Source organism: Mixophyes fleayi, chromosome 6 (assembly GCF_038048845.1).
Source record: "Mixophyes fleayi isolate aMixFle1 chromosome 6, aMixFle1.hap1, whole genome shotgun sequence".
Lineage (NCBI taxonomy): Eukaryota > Metazoa > Chordata > Amphibia > Anura > Limnodynastidae > Mixophyes > Mixophyes fleayi.
The window spans coordinates 51,753,809-51,778,991 of record NC_134407.1 but is presented as its reverse complement, the minus strand read 5'-3'; the positions used below and the strand labels follow the sequence as shown (position 1 = coordinate 51,778,991).

The 25,183-nt window shown below is 39.1% G+C and overlaps 1 protein-coding gene across 4 annotated transcripts in view; it reads left to right on the top strand.

Moving 5' to 3' along the window:
• The first annotated feature begins 933 nt into the window (after positions 1–933).
• The window catches only part of PDLIM1 (PDZ and LIM domain 1), a 48,053-nt gene continuing 23,803 nt past the window's right edge, over positions 934–25,183 (top strand). Inside the window, exons 1-2 of one of the 4 annotated variants that reach the window (XM_075216521.1) lie at positions 934–1,239; positions 20,824–20,975. In XM_075216521.1, the coding sequence (XP_075072622.1) occupies positions 1,144–1,239; positions 20,824–20,975 (248 nt within the window). In that variant the 5' untranslated portion in view covers positions 934–1,143. The remainder of the gene's footprint in view (positions 1,240–20,823; positions 20,976–25,183) is intronic. The other 3 variants (XM_075216522.1, XM_075216523.1, XM_075216524.1) reach the window with 3 other exon arrangements.

Sequence of the window (25,183 nt, the reverse complement as noted above, 5' to 3'; positions counted from 1 at the left end):
TTCCAGTCAAGTAGCAGCACTTTGCAAAAACAGGGTGTGGGTGAAAACCAGAATTGCCGGAACACCGGAATGTATAGCTATACATATATTACATATATATCATATCTTATAACCTAGCCTTCCATTCCGACTGCCAGAATGGATATCTCAATATCTTAGCCATTCATACAGGCTGTCAGAATTATGCTCTAAGTATCTTAGACAACTATTCCAAGTGCCGGAATGGGGCTCTGAGTACATTATTCATCCATGCCGGTTGCCGGAATGGGGCTCAGAGTACCCTAACCATCCATTCCGGCTGCTGGAATAGGGCTCAAAGTACTCTAACCATCCAATCCAGGTGCCGGAATGGAGGTCTGAGTACATTAAGCATCAATTCAGAGCCCCATTCAGGGACCCAGAATGGATGCCGAAAGTGTTCAGAGCCCCATTCCGGCAGCCGGAATGGATGGGTAATGCACTCAGTGCTCCATTCCGACATACATTCATACAGGTAGAACGGATAACTAGAATATATAGCTGTGATATACAGAAATATATATAAATATATTGTGTGTGTGTAGAGATATATATACATACATACAATATAGGTGCGATATAATATGTGCAATAGTTGTTTCACATACTGAAGAGAACAGAATGCACTATACAAGCAGAAAAACACAGCAAGCTTAACTCAAGACACCAAGCTGCAATGGGCACTGTAGTTCTGCAAGTTCCGGCTTTTACCTAATCCTGCAAAAACACAATAGAAGTCATGTAGTTGCCTGGAGTCCTTTCAAGGTACCGTGGTTTGTGGTTAATGACATGGAAGTATAAGGGAGGTATCTGTGAGGAATGCACGGTTGTGTAAACATTCCCGAAGTTTGGGATCCCTGCTCTTCCATACAAGGAAACAGTGTCAGAGAGGGGAGGGAATGTGACCGGACCATCCCAACACAGAGCCCAATAGATCCACTGCGAGCTGCCAGAAGAGGGAATCTGTGGAGCGCTTCAAACCCTTTGTATGGCTGTCACTCACCACACCCCTTAGTGCTAGAGGGCTCAGTAATCAGGAAAAGATCCTGCTGTACACGATCATCCACAGCCTGTGCCTGCAGGGACTGAAGTACAGGGCACATCTTTCCTCTCCACTTTACTAGAATGGCCACAAAACGCATCATTATCGCAGGACCCGCTCCGTGGGGATTCAGACTTGTAGGAGGAAAAGACTTTGATCAACCTTTAACTATTTCTAGGGTAAGTGTCCATGTTCTGTGCTGCTATACAACAGCTGTGAGAGCCCGGCTGCATTCACGTGGGGTGATACAATGAATGCATCAGTCTTCTGAGCTTGTACACACACTGGCTGCTGTATCAGTCGGTGACAATATTCTTTCTATTTGTACATTGTTAGTGAAACCTGAGAAACAACCCACAAGTTTATAATGCTGAGTTTCCATGAACTATGCGGTTTTATCCGGACTTTCCACACTGTTCTTATCTGTACACATTCTTTCATTGAGAAGCTGCATTGCACTAATGACACCTGAATGGTAATAACGCTATTACTAAAGAAGGGTGGGGTACATTGGCTTCCTGAACACTATTAGCTGACTGTATTGTCCCTTCCCTTCCTTACATAAAAGTTCTATGATTTGGCGTTGCAATAATTAAATGCTGCATTTCAGATGTTAGCTATTAAAATATATTATTATAATTAAACCTGTCTTCAAGTAGAAGTGTATAATGTGATTAGATTTCAGATGACAAAATGAACATTGTCAGTTGAAATGAGTGGTTTCTGGAATCTGAGTATTGGTTCTGTTGTTTTGTAGGTAATACAGAAAATTATTGTTTAGTTCTAAATATAACATTTATCTTCTGAGCTTTGTACAAAAAAAGTAAAAAATGCATATCCGTGCTTTTCTATAATATGTATAATAGTGTCAACACTTGAATTTGGAAAGGTAGGATCGCTTTAGTTTGGCAAAAACCCAGAATGAGCTCATCAATTTCGCAAGGGTGTTCTTACATATTGAACAGGCCAGAACCTATAAAGTGAATAACATGGTATTTGTAAAACCAGAAACTGAAAGCACTGTTTAAAAGAACTTTTGTTAGTGAAAGCGAGCTGAAAATGTACTATATTGGTGTTACTAGTACTGGATACATTATTTAATACACAAGAACATGTACTAAAAGAATGTGTGTATATATGTGTGTGTATAATATATATATATATATATATATATATATATATATGTATTTAGAAAAATACTAGGAATTTAAGGCTGCTAGGTGACATAATAAATGATAGCAACTCCTTGCATTGGGTTGGGTACTCCTTTCCGACTCTGGGAATGTCAGCTGGCTACATGCCGACACTTCCATTGTGGTGACAGCTTGAAAATGTGGACAAGTGTGATTGTCGACATTGTCACAATGCTTACCTTAAAAGACCAATGCCGGAGGGTCCCCACAATGGAAGTGTCGCCATGTAGCCTGCTGACATTTTCATGTCGGCAGGTAACCTGTCCACATGTCTAGTGTCGGAAATGTGACTGTATCCACCTTACAATGGACATAATAAAATGAAGTAAATTTGGGTTTATGGTATTGGCAGCGCTTGATAACTCATGACAAGTCAGTTATGCTGCATTCTAAAGCGCAGCGGTAACAATTTTGAATGCATTGGTTGCATGAGCCCAAGAGAAACTGTTTATCCTGTTTAAAATGAAAATGCACTTTTCAGGCTTTAGTGGATGAAAAGCGCTTAACGATGAAAGAGCCCTAAAGGTGTGAATAAGTCCATTAAAAAATAGTAATTCTCTTTAAATATATGTGTAATGGAAACTGAGCCACTGAGTTTGTAATTTAGCTGATCGGATCTGATACCGGAGAGGACCTTTCCTAACGATATAACCATTCCGCAGAACTAGTACATAGGGAATGAAGAGGCTGTGTTCTCATAAGTAGCTGTCAGTCCACAAGATGTCAGTTCCCGCACAGTGCAACCGGACATTGCTGTTTAAGTTGTTTGACTCTGTATAGTAACAGTAATGGTGTGCAATGCACAGTTCTCAAATGGGACATGTGACAAGGGCAATAGATCCTACTCTTCTATCACAGAGTGTGTGGCAAACAACATAGTGTCTGTGTCATACTTCCCAACATCTATATGTGCACAATGGGACAATATAAGCCCCTTCCCCGATCCACCCAAATCTCACCCACAAATTGCCCAAAACACTCACTTTTGGCAAAGATCCTCCCACTTCTGTGCATGCTCCTCCCCTTATGAGATTTGGGGCTTGGGATTGTCCCTTTGAATGAGTTTGGGGGGGGGGGTTAAGGTCTTTGTAGCTGATTAGTCTATAATTGGATGCTCCAGCCATACTGCTTGGACTATGTGACCACTGCTCTGACATTTGAACGTTATATAGTGCTTCCCACAAACATAATGTCTGGCTTCAACTTGGGGCCAAATCCCAGATCTCATTTTCCATTATATTGGAAAATCTAATGCAGGGAAAGAAAACCGGAGTTATTTATTTATGATAAGCCGTAATCACAGTTATGTCAGGCAGGATGGATTACAGGGTAACCTAAATAATACCTCCTAACAACTTCTATGTAAATGATAATCCTCTATCATCATTCTGGTTAGTTCTTGACCATTTCCATTTAACATTGTTTCAATTTATAATCTGATCATTTCTGATTGCTATACTTCTACTCCATAACGCCTGAGAGCACTCATTTACTATGTATGAGCTGAGAGACCAGAATAAGACAGTGTTTCAAACTCTGTATAAAAGGATTTTTTATTTTAATATCTTTATTTAGGAATGAGCAATAAAGAAAATGAACAATTACAGAGAATCAAAGTTATTCACTCATAACTATTGAACAATGTGAAATTAAATATGAAAAGTTCTGTTACCATCTAAGGATATATTCATATACTGTATGTACACACACTATCGTTATCTGCGTGACATTGAGTTGTGCAAATTTGTCCCTTATGCAGAAAAGCTTAAGTGTTTTTGATTTTTCCCTTTCAAATTAAGCAGACTGAATAGTAACGGTAAGGGAAGATGAGTGGAATAAGGGATCGGATAGTCAGTTAAGGTAGGGGAAGCTCTGTATCAAGTTGCAAATGAGACTTTTGGCCTACCTACCTATGCTGTGGCTTCAGTTATGACTCTGCAATTTATGTATAGTACAGGTGTTTAAGGCCATTAATTGTCTGATATAAGAGTTTGGTCAATATGACTGTGTGAAAATGTTTATATAATCTTCTCATTTCTCAATGTAACTTTATCTTTGATATATACCAGGAGCCTGATTCATTAAGGATCTTAACTTAGGAAACTTCTTATTTAAGTCTCCTGGACAAACAAAACCATGTTACAATGCAAGGGGTGCTAATTAGCATTCTGTTTTGCACATAAGTTAAATACTGACTGTTTTTTCATGTAGCACACAAATATCAACTTTAAATTTCAGTGTACAAATAAGATATCAAGTATTTGTGTGCTACATGAAAACAGTCAGTATTTAACTTATGTGCAAAACAGAATGCTAATTAGCACCCCTTGCATTGTAACATGGTTTTGTCCAGGAGACTTAAATAAGAAGTTTCTTAAGTTAAGATCCTTAATGAATCAGGCCCCAGGTGTGCAGGGCCTTCTTAGAATGTGGTGATTTTTTTTTTTTTATATACTGTATTGCACAATGATGCATTTTACATACAACAGAGACTGCTCAGCTTTGAGAAACAACATCTGGCTGTCGGGATCAAGGCTGTAAACAAGTTTCAGTACTGCTATAGATCTGACTAGAAATGCCTCTGGCGATTAGCGTGGGGCTGGTAGTCCTTTTATGTGGCAAGACATATGAGTCAATTGTTGAGAAATGTTTTCATAAATCAGAATTAGGCAGGGTATGGCACTCTAGCAGTTATTATATAATATCTCTCTTATACTGGGCTGGTCGCACAGCCTGATGCCGCTGCTAGAGATCAGAGTGGTTAGGAGCATTATACTAGCAGATTCATGCTCGCTATAGCAGAATGCTAAAAGGACTGGCCAAGGCTTTCTATACATGGCCGTTCCTTTAAAGTGTTCATTTAAGCCTATTAAACACAGTCAAAAAATACTAATCTAGAGACACTTTCTTACAAGTCTTTGATTCGCAGCAGTGATGACATTTCCGTCAGCAATCGCTTGTGTTACAGTTCAGTAAAAAAGGAATTCTATGGGGATGCTCTTTAAGTACATGGTACAGTATCTGCAGGGAGAACAGACTACAATATTTGGTGTACGTTTTTTAACTAGCATTATTGTTCAGCACCCATGTGTATGGGCATTTATTTGTAACAACCGTCTTACCCCTAGTTGGTAACAAAACAAACTTAATATAGCTTTTAGGTCCCACAGCTGTTGAAAGGTGGAGTGTGTGTGTGTGTGTGTGTGTGTGTGTGTGTGTGTGTGTGTGTGGTGCCATTTGGGATGTGGGGTTTGTGCTGTTAAACAGGAAGCAACAGGATACAGTTGTCAACTTTATACACACACGTTGTGTGAAGTTTAATATCCCTGGACATTCCATAGTATTGTTCTTGCCTTTATTATTCTTCAATTGCACAGTACCACTTCCATTGTTCTGCTCGCTGAGTGCAATTCCAGGCATCATCATTCATCATAGATTTAATACCCTGGAGAATGTTGGGATTGATTGACCATTGTTTATGGAAACCAGACAAAATGGAAACAAACACACTTCTCCATGTTTCTTTCCATAGTTACTTTCGCGTAATTAGTGCAAGCCCAGATATGGACCACAGAATGCAATTGGCTGTTCTCCAAGTTTAGTAGTACCACATTTTGCAGGCTCTGAAGCTATAGGACAAGGAACAAAGGGAATAGTTTTATTGTATTTACCATAGGTGCACAGGACACCGATACGGCCGGCTTTGTCCATATTCACAGCATTGCCAGAGATGGTACAAAGCACAGAGCTAGGGAGGTGAGATTATGGAGATCCTCATGGTTGAGTTACACATTAGGTCATTATCAGACCAGCATTGTCTTGCTCAGATCACTCAGTCTCTGTGTAAACAGTAGAATGGAGAATGTTCTGCACACAGACAAACAGGAAGAGTGAGAATTCAGCTATGTTCTGGGTTTCACTATGTAAATTTCTTTGTGTTAACCCTGTAACCTTTCTTCTTTTTATGGAATCTGCTTTATCTACATTGCATCTTTATTTGCCTAATTAATACTATTGTGCTTTGATTTTACAGGAGACTCTTGCAGGTTTACTAAATGTACCTCTTGTCTTACATATGAATTCGGTGACTGTCCTCTAGGTCTCTGTTTTAGGACCTTTGCTCTATTTTATCATCTATAGGTGTTCTTTATGCTGTATCTGTATTCTTTGGCTTTCTATCTCTCTAAATCTTGATTTTTATGTATTTATTACTATGTTTATTACTCTATACTGCTGCCTAAACGGTTTTCCCAGGGTTGAGACCTCATCATACAGGCCTATTAGTGCAGTCAGTAGATTACTGCACATGCAAGTCAATAGTGGTCATCTGCCAACTGGATTTTTCTCCATACCATAAGTGATCCGATTTATACAGGGTCATTCCCAGGTGTACTGATCGCCAATATCGCTATGTGACCACCATGAGGCCCTGTATTGCTTCTCTCTGTGTCTTCCTCTTTGCTCCTCTGCATTTCTTCCTTTGTGTTTGATGGATAGATGTCTGTCTCCACACTAAGGTGCCATCTACTGTGTGCTTACATTTACTTTAATGCCCCCTCCCCTCTTTACAGTACAGCTAGCCGTGGATACAATGGGCAACCTTTCAGTAGGAATATAGTTCTTTAACGTCATTTAGGGAAATCTTAAACATTACCCTCTGTGGGCACAATTAAGCATGGTACATTTTTAAGGTTATTTTATTACATTCATTGTTATCCTTGTGCCATAAAAAAGTTTTATGTTATCCCTATGTGCACTCTGTCCACATCCCAATGTATAAAAATATTATTCATATGTATATTAACCAATACAAAGGTAAAATAAAAGCCCCATTGATGCTTTACAATAACTGAGTAGGTAAATGTCATGTGTGAAGGGCACAGAGTGAAAGTAGGCAATTCTCCCAGAAGAACACTTGTCTGCCTGTGAGATTGGCCGGGTGTCTCACAATGATGCAAATTACATCATCAAGCCCCACCTACCTCGGAATACAGAGTGGGCAGGGACATGATACTGCGAATAGCATCATTAAGTCACACCCACCTCTTGTTTTCAAATCTTCTTCACGTCTCCCGAAAGCGAGGTATAAAAAGTAGTCAAGTCCCACATATCCTCATTCTTCATCGATGGCAGACATAGGGGAAAGGTGTGTTTTGCTACAATTGATAATGCCGCATATAAATGTGGAATACTTTTTGTGTTTTTTCTTTTTAAATCAAGGAGGCTCCTGAACTTTCTGGGAGAGTAGGCAGCTATGATATATATGGAGGTCAGGTTCTGACTCATTAGGCGGTCCTCTCCATGAGAACAAGCTTGAGTGCTGAGACGCTAGTACCTCGCCCATAGATTTTGCAAAGAGAATACAGATCTTCAGATTCATGAAATGTACGCAAAAATAATAGTATGTGGGATATCAGAAAGAAAATAAAGTAGCTTGAACGTGACTTTGTTTTGTTAATCCCAAACAATGCAGACTGTAGTTTTGGACTGTTCTTTTTGTTTTGTGGGGTCGGAAAACTTCCCTTGAATAGTCTGGAGAATGTGACTGTGGAAAAGTCTCCGTGGCTCAGATAAGATCAGTCTGGTCTGCTGAATGCTCCATTCTTGCCTTAGAATATTCAGCTATGTGTTTCCGGAATTTACTTGGCGGATTTGCACTGTATCAATGTAAATATCATTACCGCTACATATACAGCAGGGATTACTCTTTGGGAAGATTATATTCGGCCTGTTAACTGAGTAAGTGTGGCAACAAATAGAAAATTAAACAGCTGCCACATCCTATGCACCCTTAGCCCCCCAGTCCCGAGTGGAACATTTTTTTGAAACTCCCTTTTTTTTTTTTTTTTTTTTATTTTCTTAACAATTACAATAAGTTTGTCTCATGCATGCTTAAATTATTTTATAGGATTATTCCCACTACAACTGCTGGGAGACTATTCCGTGGCGCTCTTACTCTTGTTGTAAAAGATCTGTCGGGTTGGCTCCATTGCCGAGTAGTTGCATATTGACCTGATTGGTTTTTTTCACACACACAGAAATCTGTGCTTTTTCCATGTTAATCAATAAATAAACCATAAAAAAAAACTAAAATTAAACTCCATATAATTTATTGTTTATCTTGTTTTTATTTTAAACAGCGGAGAGGGCAGGGTGTTGGGTGGCAGGATCCTAGGGGACCTGACGGGTGTCAACAGAGAGAGGAGAGGGATTTCTCATTGACCGGCATTGGGGGTCTTTCACATTCTTCCCTGTAACTTTAGCAGCACTCTAATCCACCCTGTCATGGAAGCAGCGCATCCTTTCAGTGTTTCTTCATCAGCGCGAAGAAGCAGATACTATAATGGTTTTCTATATCAGAGTTGAGCAGCAGTGGTAGATAAAGGGGGCTTTGATAAAGAGTCAGTGAAACCCCAGACAACCTCAACCTCATTTGTGCATTTCCCCAAGTGACATCACCGTTTAACTTGTGTCAAGTTTTTAATCAGCCAAAGGAGTCCCATACGCCTCAGTTTCTGAAGTCCCACCGGGAGAACCAGGCGCTACTGAATTTTGTATAAGCCTCTTTGGCTTTAAATCTGGTTTCAACCACATACACTGTAACATGCATTCTGGTAATCCATTCTAAAATGGGTGGGCTTTGTTTCAATATCCCATAGCTTTCATTTAGTACATAGGGAATAATTGTACTTTTATGTTTAGTTGTGGTAAGAACTGACCCGTGTAAGACAGCTATGGGTCATTTGTATTTTACAAAGTAAATACTTTGCACACAACCCAAAGGTCTTGTCCCAGTAAAGAATTATAAGGGGACAAAACTACCAAATCTGTGTCGTTGTGCCTTTCTGAAGCTTACCATCTGGTAAGTAAGTAATTCATAATTACACTGTTTGGTCTTTGAGCTAATTTCACAAATAAATGTATTTTCAAAAAAATGCGTAACCATGGTTTTCCTGCACAATGGGAACCTAGATCACTTCCATTCTGTCAATCTATGTGACAGTATCCTCCATATGTTGTCGGCAATTAATAAAACAATGATGGTGCATAAGAGACATGATTTGGTGATCCGCACAATTGTTCCAATAGAGTTAGGTCTCCCATTAAGGTCTGCTAAATTTGAAAGTGTTGGGTGGCTTTCCATATGTTTGAAACTAAGACCTTTTTACTTTATTAACAATTTAGAAGTTTTGATCAATCCTTTTTGCTGTAGTTTGAGTGCTTCTTTTTCTCAATTCATATTTAAGGCAGAAATCCCACATACGGGTTTTTTTTTTTTTTTGTTGTTTTTTATTGTTTTTTTTTCAAATGGCAAGCCAAGTACATCCTTTAAGAATGCATTTGGTTGTCATTTTTCTTAGCTGTTGTTCTATAAATCAGTATCTGCTATGGCTAACAGTTACACAGGCTCTCAGCAGGCATGGGAGGGGGTCGTAGTAGCTTACGGAGGTCAGAAGGGCACTCTAAAGCCTCTTTTCTCACTTCGTCCTGTGCAATGTGACTGTGGTTGCCATGGTACTCCATGACACTGTAAAATTCTAGATCATTAATAGCAGTCTGAGGAAACCAACCAAGGTAAAATGGTAAATGACAACATTGTTCATATAGTCTTCTGCAGTGATTTAAAACATACCTCATTTTTTAATGAGATTTCTGCTTTAACTCCCTCCCTTTGGGTAACTTCTTGCTACCTATAAATTGATTGCACAGCTTGTCTTTTGTGTACTATTGATTGCGAGGCATGTATTGGGCGTCACCAGCTGCCGGGGAGTGTTGACCCTTTCAGCGTTGGAGGATTTTTGCCCTCAATTTAAAAATGTATAAATATTTGTGACTCAGTGTAAGTACTCTCATTGTTTAGAGTTGGGCCCATTCTAGTAGCAAAAGTGCCTTGAAGGTGGGGGTGGCTTACTGCTTCCAAAAACCGTATTCAACTGAGATGTTTACACTATATTAGTACTCAGAAATCGTTTTAATTTTTATTTTTCACTGGTAGCAGTTGAGCGCTGGGAATTTGTGTATGTTTTCTAACTTATATCAGCAGTCAGAGCAGCCATTCCCAGACACTGGAAGTTCTCATCGATACCTTCAATAAATGAGGGGGTGAATAAAAACATAGAATGACAATTAAAGAACACATAGCTTTGACTAATAATAGGAGTGAGAAATGTGTGGTGAGCTGGCTTATGTTCAGGGAATCTGATGGATTTAAGTCCATGTTATGAGTGTATAGTCAAAGAGCTATTCTGGGTCTGATATGTTTCACTGCAGTAGTCATGAGAGAAAAGCTTAATGAAGTCTCTTACTGGAGGTCGCCCAGAAGCCTCTTCCCTCATTTGTGCATTAATTAGTGGTTCATTTTGGATATCTTTATTGTAACCTTTTTGGATTGCAGTGTTTTATGTGTTGGACTTGATTTTTAATTTTTGCTACTTACAAAAGTTAGTGTGTATGCTATACTTAGACAAATATATTCTACAAGAACCTTTAAGCGCTTTGTGTGTGTAGGTTTAATATAAATATAAATATATATATATATATATATATATATTTATTTCTAAGTATTTATAAATGCAGATTTATTTATTTAAAAATATGATTATATAAAACATACAAATAATACGTACATAGGCGCTCATGGATGTTCATATAGGGAATAGTTATTTATAGTTTAGTTGTTCTACAAATCACTGCAAGTGTAACTAAGTAAATAAATGAAACGTTGAGTGATAAGAACATGGTAACATACATGAAGACAGGGCGTGAGTGGATACTGTCCAGTACTGATTACAATCTGTAATAATACCTGCATGAAAGATTTACAGCTAAATCTGCCATACAGGCATGGGCTAAAATCTGCAGGTTGGTGTGGGGATTATTAACACTTCAAAGCAGGTTTGGGAACTTATATTGGTGGGTGAAGCATCCGTGGAAGTGACTGCTGCTCGTTATTCCCCCACAACGTAATGTCTTGTGTGGAACTAGATCTTGTCTGAGAGCAGCTGGGAGCTCGGTGTCTATATCGCCCTCTCCACACATACAGTGTATAATAGTAGGATCTACATAACCATGCTGCTGCTTTACCATAAAGGTGGGGTCAGGATCCTACAATATCTAAACCTTGCTATCTTTCAACATACAGAGCCAAATGTTACTGTTATACAGTATCCAGATACATCGCATCATATGATACTTCATATTTCGTTATAGATTATAAATAGTGTGTGGTGTACATATTCCATACATCTGCAGCTGTCCCTGCTCCTGGCTTTGAACGTGGGTCACTTGGAATCTGATGAGGTGATGTATTAAGTGATAATCCACAAAAGGACTTTGTCTGAAGCACGTGTAGTCTAATCTCAGGGGTGTATTTCACATGTTGTAGAACTATTATAAAATTCTGGATTATTGGTAAGTGAGCAGGCCTTTGATGGCAAGTGAGCAGGCCTTTGATGGCAAGTGAGCAGGCCTTTGATGGCAAGTGAGCAGGCCTTTGATGGCAAGTGAGCAGGCCTTTGATGGCAAGTGAGCAGGCCTTTGATGGCAAGTGAGCAGGCCTTTGATGGCAAGCGTTTAGAAGCAAGTTGTTAAAGAGACAGTCCTCTAACTGTTCTACTATGTATCCCTGTGTAGGGGCACCTAGCTCTTCCTAATGACCATCAGGCTGCAGGTCCTGTTTATACCGTACCTAAAATTCTTGTCGGGAAACCTTAAATAATTGCTTATATTACAACATAGTTAAATCCGTAAACCACCATTGTAGACTGTAAGCTCCCACAGGCAGGGCCCTGTCTACCCTGTCTCACATCTGCACCTTCGTATGTACTTGTTCTGTTTTTATGTATGGTTTGTTTTTATGTATGTTTCTTATACCCACTGTCCGATATTGCAGTGTTTGGGGGCATTTTACCAATAATTGACATTAAGGGTTGCAGAGGAATACAATGGAGTCTGCTGCTCAGGAGTATTAATATGTTCCGACCCTATACAATCAATGTTGTACACTGTATTCGTATATTCCACTAGCAACAAACGGTCTCTAAAAGTTGTTGTTGATTTTCACTTTTTTTAATTGGTACAGACCCCATTGTATTGGGCATAGCTGAAACGGCTAACACAAATTTTCACTTGCTGTGCACAAATTTGTCTCTGATTAATGTCTCTCTTTGTTCTGCATGGACTATCTGCACCATATTTTCCTTCTTCTGGATGTAACTCTCAATATCTGTTTTATATTCTGTTATGTCCGTATCTATTGTCACCAATAAATAGTGTGCGATGCGATCAATGTAATTTCAAAGCACAAGAGATTTAATGGCAATAAGCAACAAAATACAATCTGAATGTTACACAGTATAACTGATACATACACTGCGTTCCCTGGATGCAGGAACAGTCGTCACAGCTGATGTCTGTTGATAGAGGCTGTTCCTGTGACAGGGGCCAGTTTATATACATCTTGGTTTAGAAAAAAACAATGATGAGGTCACAAATATACACAGATAAGTCAGAAAGTTCTTCATTGGTCCAAGGTTTACGATGTTCCAGTAAATTGCTGGTCATAGGTCAGTTCATTTGATCCTTTCACAAAGGAGGGGGCCGCTCACGCCAACTGTTTATGTGTATTTTCGCCCAATAACCAGTTTAAACTGACCCATAAGAAGAGTGCTTTTGAGTATTAATCTCCTATTGCTCATGACTAGCGATCACTATGTGCGATTGCTACTCTGTTGACACCGGATTTCTGCTGGTAAAATATGGATTAGTATGAGACCAAACTCCACACATTTCTGAGGACCTGAACCATAATTGCCTTTACTGTAATTTTATCGATGTATAAATAATCTCTCATTTATTAATAAATGAATGTGGATTGGAACTTTTAATAAATGTGTACTATTTATAAATGTAACTGTGTGTGTGATGTTTACCTGTGAGATTGTGTTATTAGATGTAGCGTACTAATCGCAATCACACAGGTAACCAATATTAATCAATTTGGCCGACTTCATCCAATTATTCTCCTTCGACAATTCTCTGTGCTCGGAGTAAATATTTACACTGAATACTTAAAATGCAAACAATGAAAGTATCAGTAAACGTGTTGTTCGCCATGGTCTGACTAGACTGCACTGTATGTTTAATATTTCACCCTCCCGGATCCTGGATCCCGCTTCTTTCTTCTGAAGTGGGTAGAGGCAACATTGAAGATGCAATTTGCGCACTTTGCAGGTTATACATCGATGCACCTGCTCAGCAGCGGAGTTCATAGAAATCCTCATTTTAAAATGTTTCCAACTATGTATTAGCTCTGTGAAAAGTATTTGCTATCGTAGAGACAGTTTTGTGAGTGCTATTTCTTCCATCGCAGCCAATAACCATGTCTATGCGTGTGATGTGTCTGTAAAATGTTACACCCCTTCCCATATGACGAAGTTGACTTCTATGCTTGGAATAGATTCATGCCTATAAAAACTGCGTACTTGAGAGTGGGTCGCTGATTGTTGTGCATTTCCCGCATTAGGACTGGCAGCTTTTGTACCCTTATTGTAAATACAAATAGACTGGATAAAAGACTTGTCCTGGACACTGATTTAATTCCATAAAACATTAAGACCACACTCGCAGTAGCAGTTTTGGTAGTTTCTCTTGAATGCTCTAACAGTCCCTAATAACATGTAGTGATGGGTTGGAGCTGCAGAACACCGCACTCAGAATAACAGACCATAGCTCGCCCACAGTAGATCAGTGATGAGACTGCAGGTGACAAAGTGTTTGTTATACAATGTCATCTTTGTGTCCAATCCTCAGGAATACACAGACAACACTTATATTACAAGGAATGTAAGACAGAGTTGCCAAATTAACATCATTGTGGGTATGTCACATATAGGGCACCTTTTTGTCTCTTTTCCCAAATTGTTTAGTCATTTGAAAATAAATTACACCCAGTATTTTCACATTTTGAGACATAATTAAGCTAAGTCCTAAAAGTTAATAAACCTTTTTTAGACAACCTCCAACAGATTTTACTTTGCCATTTATCCAACAAATATAATTGGTGTAGGCAGTTTGTTACAAGAATAGATGTTCTTCCTATCACTAGTACTTTTTTTTTTTTTTGTGTGTCATGTTGAAGTCTTCAAAAAATACATCAACTAGAATACTATTTCCCCATTCATGTTGTCACACAATCATACTTCCTTTCAGTAAGTAATGTGCTTGTATATGTATTCTGGGCACCAGGACCATTTCTAAGACCTCTTCATTTTGGAACAGGATCCTTCGATTACCAGTATAGGTATACTTGCTTACTCTCCTGGAATTTCCAGGAGGAGGCTCCCGAATTTTGGGGATTCCTCCCAGATTCCTAGAAGAGTAGGCATCCTCTTGGTAGTGATGGAGGTGGAGCTTTATGACGTGATTACATATCACATCATTAAGCACAGCATTCTGCGACATGAGGCAGGGAATTCCACAATAACATTACCACGTCCCCCTCCACATGATCTCTCCTCCGGGATTTGAAAAGTCGACAAGTATGAGGTAATATCCTCACAAGTCGATAGAAGTTCTCTTCAGTGTTCAGAGTATGACACTAGTCCATAGACACTGTACTGCAGTGTACCTAACCCTACAGCATACAGTCTGTTCTAGGAACACAGCCCTCTAGACTCATGCATATATACAATCTTATTTAGCCCTAATGGCTTGAAGTCTAGGGCCATTTATGCTCTACATAACCTCTCTCAGTGGTTTGTGCAGGTGGAAACTGAGAATTAGAATGAGCTGATGCCCTGGATTCTATGAGTCTCCATAATGCACTGGGTGGGTTATAATGAGAACTATAGTGTGAGAAGAGGGTGCAAGCTTTACTGCAATGTGTATCAAATTTGGGGAATGTCAGAGAAAGCAGTTTCCAGCCTTCCTCCATTTGTATGTTTTGTTTTTTATTGGCCGAGCACTCGGGTAAAGGAAATAGCCATACTCTAAATAGATTGTGCATTTTTTGGATTTTAAATAGCTTTCAGGCAGGAATATTAAATCTACACAATAATAGGAAGTGGAAGTTTGTGTTGGTTCAGTTCAACAGAATATTCTGGCACTGAAAATTAAATTCTGTAAGATCACTAATGAACCATTCCCGGTAGTAAGTCCCTGAATCACTGATTTCCTTTAACAGTCAAAACTATGAGTATTATCAGAATACAGAAGTGTATAGAAGGGAGGAGATCGATATCAATGGGCAGATACGTGAGTGAAAGCACACATTATCTCCATACATAGGATCTCTGTATACATGCTGTACATTTATACGTATAACATATTTTCTATTTACATTTTTAATATGCGCTGGAGCTTATAAAATATATGCTCGGCTAAGATGAAGTTTAAGTATCAGTCATAGACTTTAATGGAATAGGTCTTTGCCCCAAATAATCACGGAAATGGGGAAAATAATATTTAAGAAGAGTCTCATGCATGATTTACTCAGTAGTTATTGCAGTCTAAGCAAATTGGAGTATTACAGAAACATCAAGAGATTTGTGGATAATATAATGTAATCCAATTTATTAAAAATTATTTGAGGAAATTGCTAGAATGCAATGAAACGTGTAAGACTGAGTAAATCGTCTTTGATGCAACAGTTACATTAGCGATTATTATTATGGTAGATTTGTAAGGCGCCACAGTGCTCCGCAGCACCGCGATCCTGAGCTCCTGTTATATTGGGCAATCACGGTACGGATATTGTGACGATTGAGGAAAGAGTACTAGTCCTCTAGTCAATATTTTTTGAAAGCTTCATCTTCAAAACTTCAGGTTTTGGAGAAATGATGTTGCTTAATTTTTGATACAAGAGCATCAATATTGGGGCATTTTGATGTCGGAGCAATTTGGATACAGTCTTCAGCGTCCAATCGATTTCTCTGCTTTGTTTTTATGTTCATTAGAGTGGAAAATCCTTGTTCGCAAAGGTAGGTTGTTGCAAAAGGCAGCAACTTCTTGACTGCCTCCTCATGTGCAATGTTGAATGCCTTTGCAGCTGTTGACATCCAAACATATGACAGATCTGCTTTGTTTTCAAATGCAATACGTGCTTCATTATTACATCGCAGCTCAAGAAGTGCCTCTGACAACCCTTGAGCCTCTTCTGGTACAACAGCAATTTCACATTTAAAGGGGTCTACAATCCAACTGACAGCATGTGAATCGGCAGCATTACCCCCAGGAATTTAATTATTACCCCATTTGGGGTAATTTTACCCCTGTTCCGTGACCACTGAGATAGAGCAACGTATGTGAATAACATAATAACTCCGTTTAGGACCTTGTTGACATCCTGGATCTCTGTTCCTTCTGGAATGTTGGGGCGGTAATAATACAACAAGGAGCTCAATAACAACTATTGTGATATGTCAGCGAAAGGACATTGCTCAGCACTTGTCTTGCTGCGGGCCATACAAACACCACGGGCACATTATGTAAAAATTGATGCAGTACTCTGGGGAGGTGTTACATCACAAGTATATCCAAGGAGTGATAGATCCCTCATTGAAGAAAGGCTGATTTGAGTTTTATCAATTTAAACATGGCCGATGGACATTCGTTTTCGATATCCCTATTAAGTATATATTGTTCTTTTATTTTTTGAGCTCATAACTTATAAATTGTGTATGTTGTAAGTAAATTTTTAATAAATTGGATTATATTATCCACAAATCTCTTGATGGTTTTTGTAATACATTTTGAACTTAAAGGTTTAGTTGAGGAGTTCAGACCCCTGCAACTGGCAGCCTTGAACTGTTGTCATTCCCAGCTCTGAAAAGTTTTTGGTATAAGCAAATTAGAAGCCCATTATCCTGGATAATACATAATGCTTTAAGGTTTCCCTTCCAGCTGCATCTCAAGTTATCCTAGCAACAATAGGGTTTAGCAAACATGAAGGAAGGAAGGACTGTTTGTTTATAGTGCAGATGCATGCGGCAAGAAATTATGACGGCATGACCTGTTGGTAGCTCTTCAGGACTGGGTTTGAGCACCTCCGGCCTTAAGGATCAATTCTCTCATCTTGAAGCATTTAAAAAAAATAAATAAAAAAAAAGTGGTATTATTTATATATAATACAGTCTGTAGTGCCAGATACCTCATATATTTGTGCTACTTATATCATACTTGCCAACTTATGGCAAGTATGAACGGGAGCTCTCGGAGACAGGTGGCCGTGCAGGGGGCGTAACTCTGAAAATTGCATCATTTTGGCCCCGCCCCTCAGTGAATCGCGGCCATTTGGATTTAATTCTGCCCACTTTACTAAGAAGTAGGCAGATGTGGGAGACTGTCATACTCTTCCAGGAGACCCACCCAGAATTCGGGAGTCTCTTGGACCTTCCGGGAGAGTTGGCAAGTATGACTTGTATTACAGTAAGCAATTCACAGAGGAGTGTGAGTAATGCTATGGGGACTCACATGGAGTGCAGCAAAAGACATGACAGGATGTAAGGGGGAGTCAGACAGAAGACAGACATTGGGACAATAGGTAGAGAGGACCCTGCTCGTGAGAGCTTACATTCTAGAGTGAGGAGTGGTGAGAGACAGTATGACCGACTGGGATGAACCATACATGGAATGGTGGCCAGACTTTCCTTCATAGTTGCTTACTCTTCCGGAATGTTCGGGAGTGCAGTATTACCTACTGCATCTAGGCTATTTCCCTTGTGCAGTGGGTGGGGGCGGCACCCAATGACACGATTCACAGTGAATTGCGTCATCCTACCCCCGCTTCCGGCTGTATAATCCCACAAATTGTGGCATTTGAGCTACAGGGGCATGGCCTAATGACGTGATCTGTTCGTCTACGACCCCACACTCTGCACCACGATCTCCCCTCTGGAATCTCCCAGAAGGGAGATCCTAAAAGTTAGCAAGCATGCTGTCCCTCAGTGTAATCTAAATATGTTTGGTATGTAAATAAATTAGTGCAATAGGTAGCTAAATGTTAGGACAAAAAGTACTGTCTCTGACTAGTCACACTTATGGTTTGACTGTGGTAGGATGAACAGCTTGGCGGATACGTTTTCTTTTTCTTAAACACTGTTGTGCTCCATATTTAGACATGTTGCCTCATGACAGTACAAGATCTAAATACACATCTTGAATAAGCAATGTACACCTCATAACTTCCATGTCTAATTGGAAAATCCAATCCATCACCGTCCTCGGGTCTCTGCAGAGCCTCTAAAGTAAGCTGCTTCAGTAGAAGATTCACACAAGACTGTCGCCTGCTCATTCCAGTAATGGCTCTGGTTCAATGTATAATTTGGCTTCAAACAACTAAGTGATGCAGCTATTACATTGTACACATTCTTTTCTAGATGGATCCTGGTCGTAATGATTTTTCCCCATTAAAATGTTTCATTGACCATGTTTTTATTTGTAATATTGAATATTTATATTTGTAATATATGATCTTTAATACAGAAGTGTTGTGAATCGTTGTGTAAACAGCAATATCCTTATTTTTGCCAGCCTCTGGCATCGCTTCTCATCAAAGATAATATTTCACTAAGGAGGCCATTTTTCGGACTTCCTCATCCATGCCAGAGTGTGACAAGATAATCCACATTTGTTCATGCACTGTATTTGAACAGTACTCACTTCTTCTCTCCTCCATTCCTGATTTCCAGCTTACCTCAGCTAGATAATACCATACCTTCCAGCTGTCCCAATTTAATGAGTCTATATCCCCTGTCCTGGCAGCTATGACGTGTGTCGCGCCTGCTGGAAATGTTGTCCTATGGCCATATTTGTGTTCTAATATATTGGTGCTGGCTGTACTCGCTCATGCTCAGAAGAGGCTCCTGGAGGCTGGAGTGGCATCGCCGAGCCCCCTCCCATGTGGCTATAGGTGCTGGCGAAGGACGTAGGGCCAATAGTAGACATCCCATTTCTTGCTGTGTGTCTATGAACGCCCCGTTGCGTGCCCTGTCTTGTGTGACATCGCTCTGCAGATGCTCAGAAACAGATTTTACAGCAGTGAACGCAATTGCATTCAATTCAAGTCCAAATGGAAATGACACTTTGACTGCCCAGGGAGGGAAGGAGCAGACTCACCTGAACCCTGTACAGTAAGGGAGGTGTGAGGCAGAGCACACACACACACTTGTCCAATTCAAGCTTTGGGCATCTCCATGTTTTTTAGCCGTATCACTTGCTCCAGTTACAGGACAGGTGTAAGTGCTGCCTGATGGTGATGACTGACATGTATGCATGACAGAACATGTCCTTACAAGTAGGAGAAACTGTAAAAATGTATTTTATGTACATAACAAATTTACAACCTCATTTATATATATATATCATGTAAAAGAGATTTTTTTTTTTTTATTTTTTTTAAAAATGTATTTTTATTAATGATTATGGTGATGACTTGTTAATGAATTTATTTTTTTTCTTTCCATGCGTTCTGATCGGAATTTATATTACATCTATGCATTGTGCATATTCTGCAGTCTGTTCTGTCTTTCTGTAACGTACTTAAACTCATGTTAAACTGGAAATGTTTCTTGAGATCCGCTTGTACTGGACTACCGGTGTTCGTGTGTGCAATTTATGTTCAATTGTAAAAAATGTAAATTGTGTTAGCATTGCGTTCCAAGTTCAACGAGGCCCAGAATAACAAACTAGGGCTAGATTTACTAAGCTGCGGGTTTGAAAAAGTGGGGATGTTGCCTATGGCAACCAATCAGATTCTAGCTTTCATTTATTTAGTACCTTCTACAAAATGACAGGTAGAATCTGATTGGTTGCTATAGGCAACATCTCCACTTTTTCAAACCCGCAGCTTAGTAAATCTAGCCCCTAGACTCTTCATGTTAGAGCTGGATAACAGTTTGGGGTTTTTTCCTTCAATGCCAAAAAAATCCCTTCTTCCACCTCTGACTTCAATGTAATATAAACAATTCCTGAATTTGTATAACTGCATAGGATTGTACAACCAGTTTTTGTATCTAATAATTGTGTATTCTAGGTGCTAGAATGTGTCCATGGTCTATTTAAATTATCATCCCATTCTGACTGTTAACTGTCATGTTGGTTCTAATAAAACCTGGTTATTCATTTTATTCAACACAATATTTTGCTTTTAAAGAACCACTGAACCTATAATACAAGTCGGGTTATATAAACAGCCACTAATAACATCAAACAGCCCATCTATGCATAACTTCTTTTCAATAATAAGATCTAGCCATTGTTACATAATAGTTGCCTACTCTGCTGACATCTTCGTGAGACTACAGAATTTCTAGAAGTTCTCATAGACTCCCTGGAGAGAAGTGCACCCTCCGGCATCTTGCCCACTTCCCTTGTGAATTGGGTGGGTACGAGGCTTAACAATGCGATCCACAGCGAAACGCGTCGACCTGGCTTCCCCAATCGCATTATGCCATGAGTAGCACCATTGAGCAGTGGGTCCAAAATGTTGACAAGTTTGTGTAATATATGAATGAATGTGATCCTTCTCAAGATTAAAACACTCTGACTAAGCTCTGCATTATGTTGTTACAGGTGTCCCCAGGAAGCAAGGCTGCATTGGCTGATCTTTCTATTGGAGATGTTGTAATATCCATTGATGGAGAAAACACAGATGGAATGACTCACTTAGAAGCACAAAATAAAATCAAGGGCTGTGAGGATGAGCTCAGCCTCACAATAAATAGGTAACGATCTGACTCTTTCTGCAAAATCTTTCCAAAATGTCTGATTCCACCGTGTAGGTTATGGGTGCACTTTAATTGAGACTTATCATGGCAAAAGGGAATTAAATAAAAACTTCCAACTGGCAGAAACAAGACCCTTACACAGCAATAGCAGGGAAAGGGGATATATGGTTGCAAGCAGAAGAAATGAAGTGAGTCCAATAAACCTTATCTGAATACACAACAGCCTCTCCTGATCTTTCATCCCAGTGAGGTCAGTTATTAGTTAAACTATTCATCCTGTTTGAGATTTGCATTATCAGCATGTATATTAGAGCTTATGTGATTATAATAGCTTACTATCATTTGTTATTTATTAAACAGACATCCTTATTAGTACTAGCAGAGTATATGGAATAAAGTTTGTATCTATACGTGCTCTGAAAACTCCAGATTGATTGCCCAGCTCAGGATATTTTATAACTTTTATGTTATAACTTTGATGTTAAGTAATGTAACTTGGCATACTGATCAAAACATTCATACAAACAGAAGCTGCAGGATATGAATCAATGATCCCCACATACAAGCAGATTGATGACCTGATCAATGGCAGATTTGACCACTTACTATGTTTGCATTTAAATTTAAATGCACATAGTATTGATATTATTGACCCAATAATTTTTCTCGACAAAGAGAAAGATGGCGCCCAGGGCCCCCTCCCATGTTACATCAAAATTTGTATTGATATATTTTTTAAATAATTAAATGCACTAGTTTTTGGATGGGCTGTGTCCTACACCCACAGCCTGTAATAAATAAAACATGGAATATAATGGGTAAACTAGGTGATCGTTTGGTTATTTTTAGCCTTCAGATTCTATGTTTCTGAGATAATTACATATGTATCTCTAGTCCATGACTAATGCTGAGAAAATGTCGAGCACACCATATATTACTTGGTTAGTGTAGTGTATGCACTATGTGATTATACTCTGGCTGTATCAGACCACATGAATGGAGAGTGCTCAGTTTACAAGCTCCTGGGCTTATGTAAGTGCATAAGAAGTACTTTGCCTGTTGTTGCTATGGTTGTATGCATATAATAAACAATGTGTAATAGTTTCTGTTGTCCCTTTGATTCCAGCCGTGTGATGTTTGTTCTGGGATTGTCAGAGTTTTGGTGAAGCAATAGTATTTTATTTGAGTGTAACAAAGGTGCAGCCATGTGCATCAGAGAGAACTTAACCCTTTTAATGTAGTGTGAAAGTACAGTCATGAGTACATGGAACTACAGTCTCCTAAGTGACATTTTTCATCCAAGCTGGTGCCTTTTTCGCAACACAATGGCACATATTAAGGATTATTAATAACCTGTATATCATCCAATGTGTATTACAGATCTGAATTATAAATGTGCAATAACTGAAGTGCTTATTCTTAACTAAACTCCTCTGCAGCAGGTTACTTTGTTATTAGGAAGGATCTTCCCCAACTAAGCATAAGCAGGCAGCGTTTGAGTGACCACTTTGTAGACTTGCTGTGCAGATATATACAGTATAGATTCATATACAGGGACAGGTACAGTGATGTCATAGAAACGCAGATGACTGTAGTCGCAGGTTTTGATGATGATTGTATGAGATCTCATCCAAGACGCTGTCCTAAAGATTTAGATGGAGCTTCAGATGTTAACAGTGGAGTGGGGAGATAATACATAATCTGAAATTCTACTGCGGCTTTGTTAAAAAGATAGCTGTGAACAATTGTATTTTTTACTCTTTTGTTCACATCTCCTCTATTGTTCATATAATTGTGGGCATACCTTTTTCTGCTCAACAAAACACACTTCTCTGCATATATGTATTTATAAAAGGGGCTCTCTAACCTGGTGCTTTTCCCTTTCTATAGGTGTTTTTTGTCTATTGTAAGTATTAAGGCATGAATGTATATTCATTTGGACACCTGGCTTTTCTTTGTCTCTATGATGGTGCAAGTAAGACTTATTTAATATCTAACCGTTTATTACAGATCCAGAATTAGCTATTTGTGCCCAGAATCCCTTCATCTCCCCCTAGATCTCTCCTGTTAAGCTACCTTAGATTTTGTAAATTAAGGTACCTTTAGCCTTCCACAGCAGAGGTAAAATAAAACAAAATGTTCTACTCACCAATGAAGCGGTGCCCCAGGTTACCATGTTACGATCACATTTCTATTTCATAATTCAATAAGGACAGCTTAATTAAAACGAAAAGCCAAGATAAAATGATCGTGTACCCTTTGCCTTAACCACAATGACGGCAGTTTGGATTACTACACAGAACACATCCATAAACAGTTCTTTTTGCTAACTGAAACTAAACACATTTTATTTTTTCTCATGGAATCTTGGAAAGCATCTGTTTATTACTTGGCACAAGACAGCATTGGTTATAAATAAGCAGTTACTAAGTAATATTATTTTCCTTCAGATTCCAATGTATCCCGTTTGCCACATCAACTTATTCTTTTAATTTTAATGCTGGTATTTCATAGTTCCTAAATTTCCATTACATGGTTTGTTTGTTTTTTATGGTTTTTTTTATACTGAAAGAAATCTATTAATACCCCTTGAAGGGGACGCTCATGTGACCTAAACTGGAGCTTACTCATGAGATCATACATGTATATTAAACTCCATGGAAGGCTATACACCCACTGCCAGGTCTGGGTCTCCAGTATATGTTTTTAGTCTTCTTCTGTAATGTAAATGGGCTCTTTCATTAGGAGTCAAAATCCATACATCTGGATACGATTTAAATGGGCATAATCCAAAGTCTAGTCTCCCAATGAATATCACCTGGCAGAGACATACATTTGAAACATTAAGCCTCATAACATTTATCTAGGCAAAAATTAAGCACTGCCTACAATACGCCCAAACCATGCCCCCACGTCACACATTCCTCTCGCCCAGCCACACCAGCTTTCCAACTACACCCACTTTTTTGGAGCTCTGCCCAATTCATTACATACCCCAGCCCTGTTATGGTCTGTGATTTGGGACAATTAGATGTTGGAAGGTATATATTACTGTATAATACAGGAGTGATGTACCTTTATCTTTGTTAATCTCTGACCATCAAGGATAATGTAGGAATGTCCTAACAACCAATGTACGTCATGCCAGAGATTGTCAAAAATAATATTTTGTGAACTTTTGTTCATACACTGTTTTCATGAACCAGGCCCAGACTAACAATGGAGTGTTTGGCAGAGGGGCTGCTTTGTCTAACTCGGACAGGAGAGAGGTTTGTTAATTCCAAGGTGCGTTGCTAATTTGCTGCCAGGCTAGATGTTCACGTGTTTACCAAAGTAAATCTGATGACTTCAGCACTATTTTGTTCCCCTGTTGGGTGGGTGAGCTTCATTGTGGGAAACAATGGGATGTACCCATGTGTGAACTCTTTTTATAGCAGTCTGCTGAAACTGAAGCCAATCAAGTATCAGAGATTAGATCAGCATATGGAACTAATGTGCTAATTTTACACTGTACTCTATTAAACGACAGATTTGTTCCAGATGCAGAACTAACCTGTTTGCTTACAGTTGGGATGGAATGCTCTAAAATTACACACGTAAGCAGATCACATTAGTCCTCCCGATGGTTAGTGCCAGGAAGAGAGTGATTTGTGTTCTGCACCTGGAGACTTGAATTGGGGTAGATGGAGTGGGTTATGGGTTAAGTCTAGCCAGTTGTGGGGCAGGTCTAGCTTTGACAAGGGAGGAAGTGAAAAGTCCACACAGAAAAAATATCCCCTGGACAACCCCAGCCCTGCCTATGGACACTTTGCTGTACCATTTATCAGAATCTGATCTTATTTTATATCTACTATACATTATTTGTTTCAGAAAAGTATTTAAAATTCAAGAAAATACATTAAGATGTAAACAAATGTGTATTATTTTTTTTTGTCTAACATACTTGAGCTTCAAAATACTGTGTGTGTGTGTGTGTGTGTGTGTGTGTGTGTGTACACATGATAGTGTATTGTGAGCCAGAACTGCTTTTTAGGCCCAGCCCTGCATCTCTCCTTTAAATGTACCTTAATTAGACATTGCACTCCAAAAACATACTGGTAGGTTAATTGGCTGCTATCAAAATTGACCCTAGTCTTTGTCTGTCTGTCTGTGTTAAGGAATTTAGACTGTAAGCTTCAATGGGGCATGGACTGATGTGAGTGAGT